Consider the following 2,500-nt stretch of genomic DNA (forward strand, 5'->3'; position numbering starts at 1 on the left):
TGTGAGTGTGTGTGTGTAGTGTATGGTGAGTGTGGTGTGTGCGTGCACGTGTGTGAGTGTGTATGTGTATGTGTGTGTGTGTGTGTGTGCGTGCATGTGTGTGAGTGTGTGTGTGCGTGTGAGTGTGTGTGTGTGTGTGTGTGTGTGCGTGTGAGTGTGTGTGTGTGTGAGTGTGTGTGTGTGTGTGTGTGTGTGTGTGAGTGTGTGTGTGCGTGTGAGTGTGTGTGTGTGTGAGTGTGTATGTGTGTGTGTGTGTGTGTGTGAGTGTGTGTGTGCGTGTGTGTGTGAGTGTGTGTGTGTGCGCTCCTCAGTGCTTACCCGTGTGCTTCCTGCTGTGCATCTGTAGGTGGGACAGTTTGAAGTATCTCCTGTTGCAGCCGGGATAGGCGCACATGAACGGGCGCTTCTCGTTGGTCTCCGATGACCTCACGATCGCCGGGGTGATGCCCGGGACGCGCCGCACGTCCTGTGGAGGGGTTCGCCGAGAGAGAGGGAGGCGGCTTTAGAGTCAGAACGTGACACGCGCACAGGAGCATGCGTGCTGTACATCTAGACCGATTCATTCCCGTTCATGGTGACGCTTCTTTTCAAACACACAGTCCATTCACACAGCCGGATATTTACTGAAGCAATCAGGGTTAAGTGCTTTCGCTCGAGTGCAGTGAGCGAAAGCACAACAGTGCCTCACCAGGGAATCAAACCTGCAACCACTGCATCGCATGCCCAGTTCCCTGTGTTGTTATATACTACACTGCCACCCCTCTGGTTCAACAGACAGAAGGAGGAGGCTCCAGAAATGGCCGCTCACTTCCATCTACGTTTTCCACGTGTACAAATCAAACTGACCGACACAGTGAAATACGACTGCACTGAACCAGAAACGCTTTTGTGAACAAAGATAACAGAAAGTATTCCTCTCCTCCTTATTCTCCAAAGACCCGACAATTAATTTTTAAATGAATTAAGTCTCTGTTCTTTATCTCAAGAATCATATATTCTACTGCGCTGAAACCTACACTACAAGGGACATTCAATAAAAAATAAAATATATAATATTTTTGAAAATATTTTCACCGCAACATGTTTTTCGTCATCCAAGACACATATATCATGTCAAAAAATGAAATGCTTAAAACTTTTATTTCTGCTGGGTCTCAGGAGGTCATGCGACGCGACTAAGAATTCACCTACAGCACAGGCCGTGAGTTTCTGAATAAGTGAATAAACGAACAACGTTTTCTCAGTCAGCTGGCGACACTGCATTTGAACTAGCAGAAAAATTACCGACGGAAATCCTTATCTTATCCCGATTAGTCATTTAACCCTTTTGAAGGGCGAGCTTCTCGGGAACGTTCTTTGTCAAAAATTCGAAGTCGGCGTTCTGGAACTCGGTTGCCGGCGGCGATCGTCACGCCGGCGTCGGAACGCGCGGCCGCGAACGTCGCGCCTTTGAAAGGGTCCAGACGGGCGGCTGTGCGTGGAGCGGGCTGCGATTCGGGGGGGGCCCCGCGCGTCTGCGACGGCCCTCCTCTCTCACCCCGGAACGGGCCCCATCTGCTCGTAATTAGCGGCTGCTTAGCATAATGGCCCCCTCTTTAACGGCCTGGTAAGAAGTTATTGATAAGCAAATTGCCAAAGTGCTTTTACGACTCTCACGCTCGGGTTATCTAGCGACCCCGCAGGGACCCCGAACGTCCAAAGTCAGGGTTAGGGTCCCCGGAGCTCCTCAAAAACGTAAGCCATCTGGCCCGTCTGGGCCAGCTGAAATTAAGCCGAGCGGGAGCAATTACAAATTTCTACCGGGTCTTTTTTTTTGTTTTATCATAAAAGCTCTGATTTACTGGCCACGCTCGCCCGGAAAATCTTCCGCTCTCTCTCGCCTGTTTAACTTCATTTCACCCCCCCCCCCCCCCCCAAAAAAAAAAAAAAAAACGACGGAGGGGAGACGACAAAAAGAAGGGGGGGGGGGGGGACGAACGAGAAGGAAAAAAAAGGAGGCTAATGTAAATATCCCGTTTTCAGTTAAAACGTCTCCAGAGATCTCCTCTGGAGAATCTCTGCTTTCGGGGGGCTGCTGACGGACGTTAATTAAGATTTAATGATTTATTAAAGCGGGCCTGTGCTCGGAAACCCTATCTTCGCTGCTAATGGATTTTTGCGAGAGCGATTCCTCTTCCCCCCCCTTTCACTCCGAAATACCTTTCGGGTGTCTCCACCGTTCTGGCAGCCAACGGGTTTTTTTGCGCTGCGTCAGGTTAGATTTTTCTCCACCCCCTTTTTCCCCCCTCTCTCCCCCCTGGGCTCTGGGGCGAGCGGGCCTGTCCGCTGACGCGTCTGCACTTGAGGTTCCTGCCGCCCGCGTCCTGAACTTGGACCAGAGGGGCGCGACCGTGCGCCTGCAGGGTTGTGACCTTTGGGTGACCTTACCGGTGACCTTTGGGTGACCTTACCGGTGACCTGCGGGTGACCTTACCGGTGACCTGCGGGTGACCTTGGGGTG

At 51.6% G+C, this 2,500-nt stretch overlaps 1 protein-coding gene across 1 annotated transcript in view; it reads right to left on the bottom strand.

The window, feature by feature from the left end:
* Positions 1–307: 307 nt before the first annotated feature.
* LOC135242607 (Wilms tumor protein homolog) overlaps positions 308–2,500 on the bottom strand; it is a 24,861-nt gene continuing 22,668 nt past the window's right edge. The window contains exon 6 of the mRNA XM_064313758.1: positions 308–466. Coding sequence (XP_064169828.1) covers positions 308–466 — 159 coding nt within the window. The remainder of the gene's footprint in view (positions 467–2,500) is intronic.

This window comes from Anguilla rostrata, chromosome 16 (assembly GCF_018555375.3).
Source record: "Anguilla rostrata isolate EN2019 chromosome 16, ASM1855537v3, whole genome shotgun sequence".
In the NCBI taxonomy this organism is placed as follows: domain Eukaryota; kingdom Metazoa; phylum Chordata; class Actinopteri; order Anguilliformes; family Anguillidae; genus Anguilla; species Anguilla rostrata.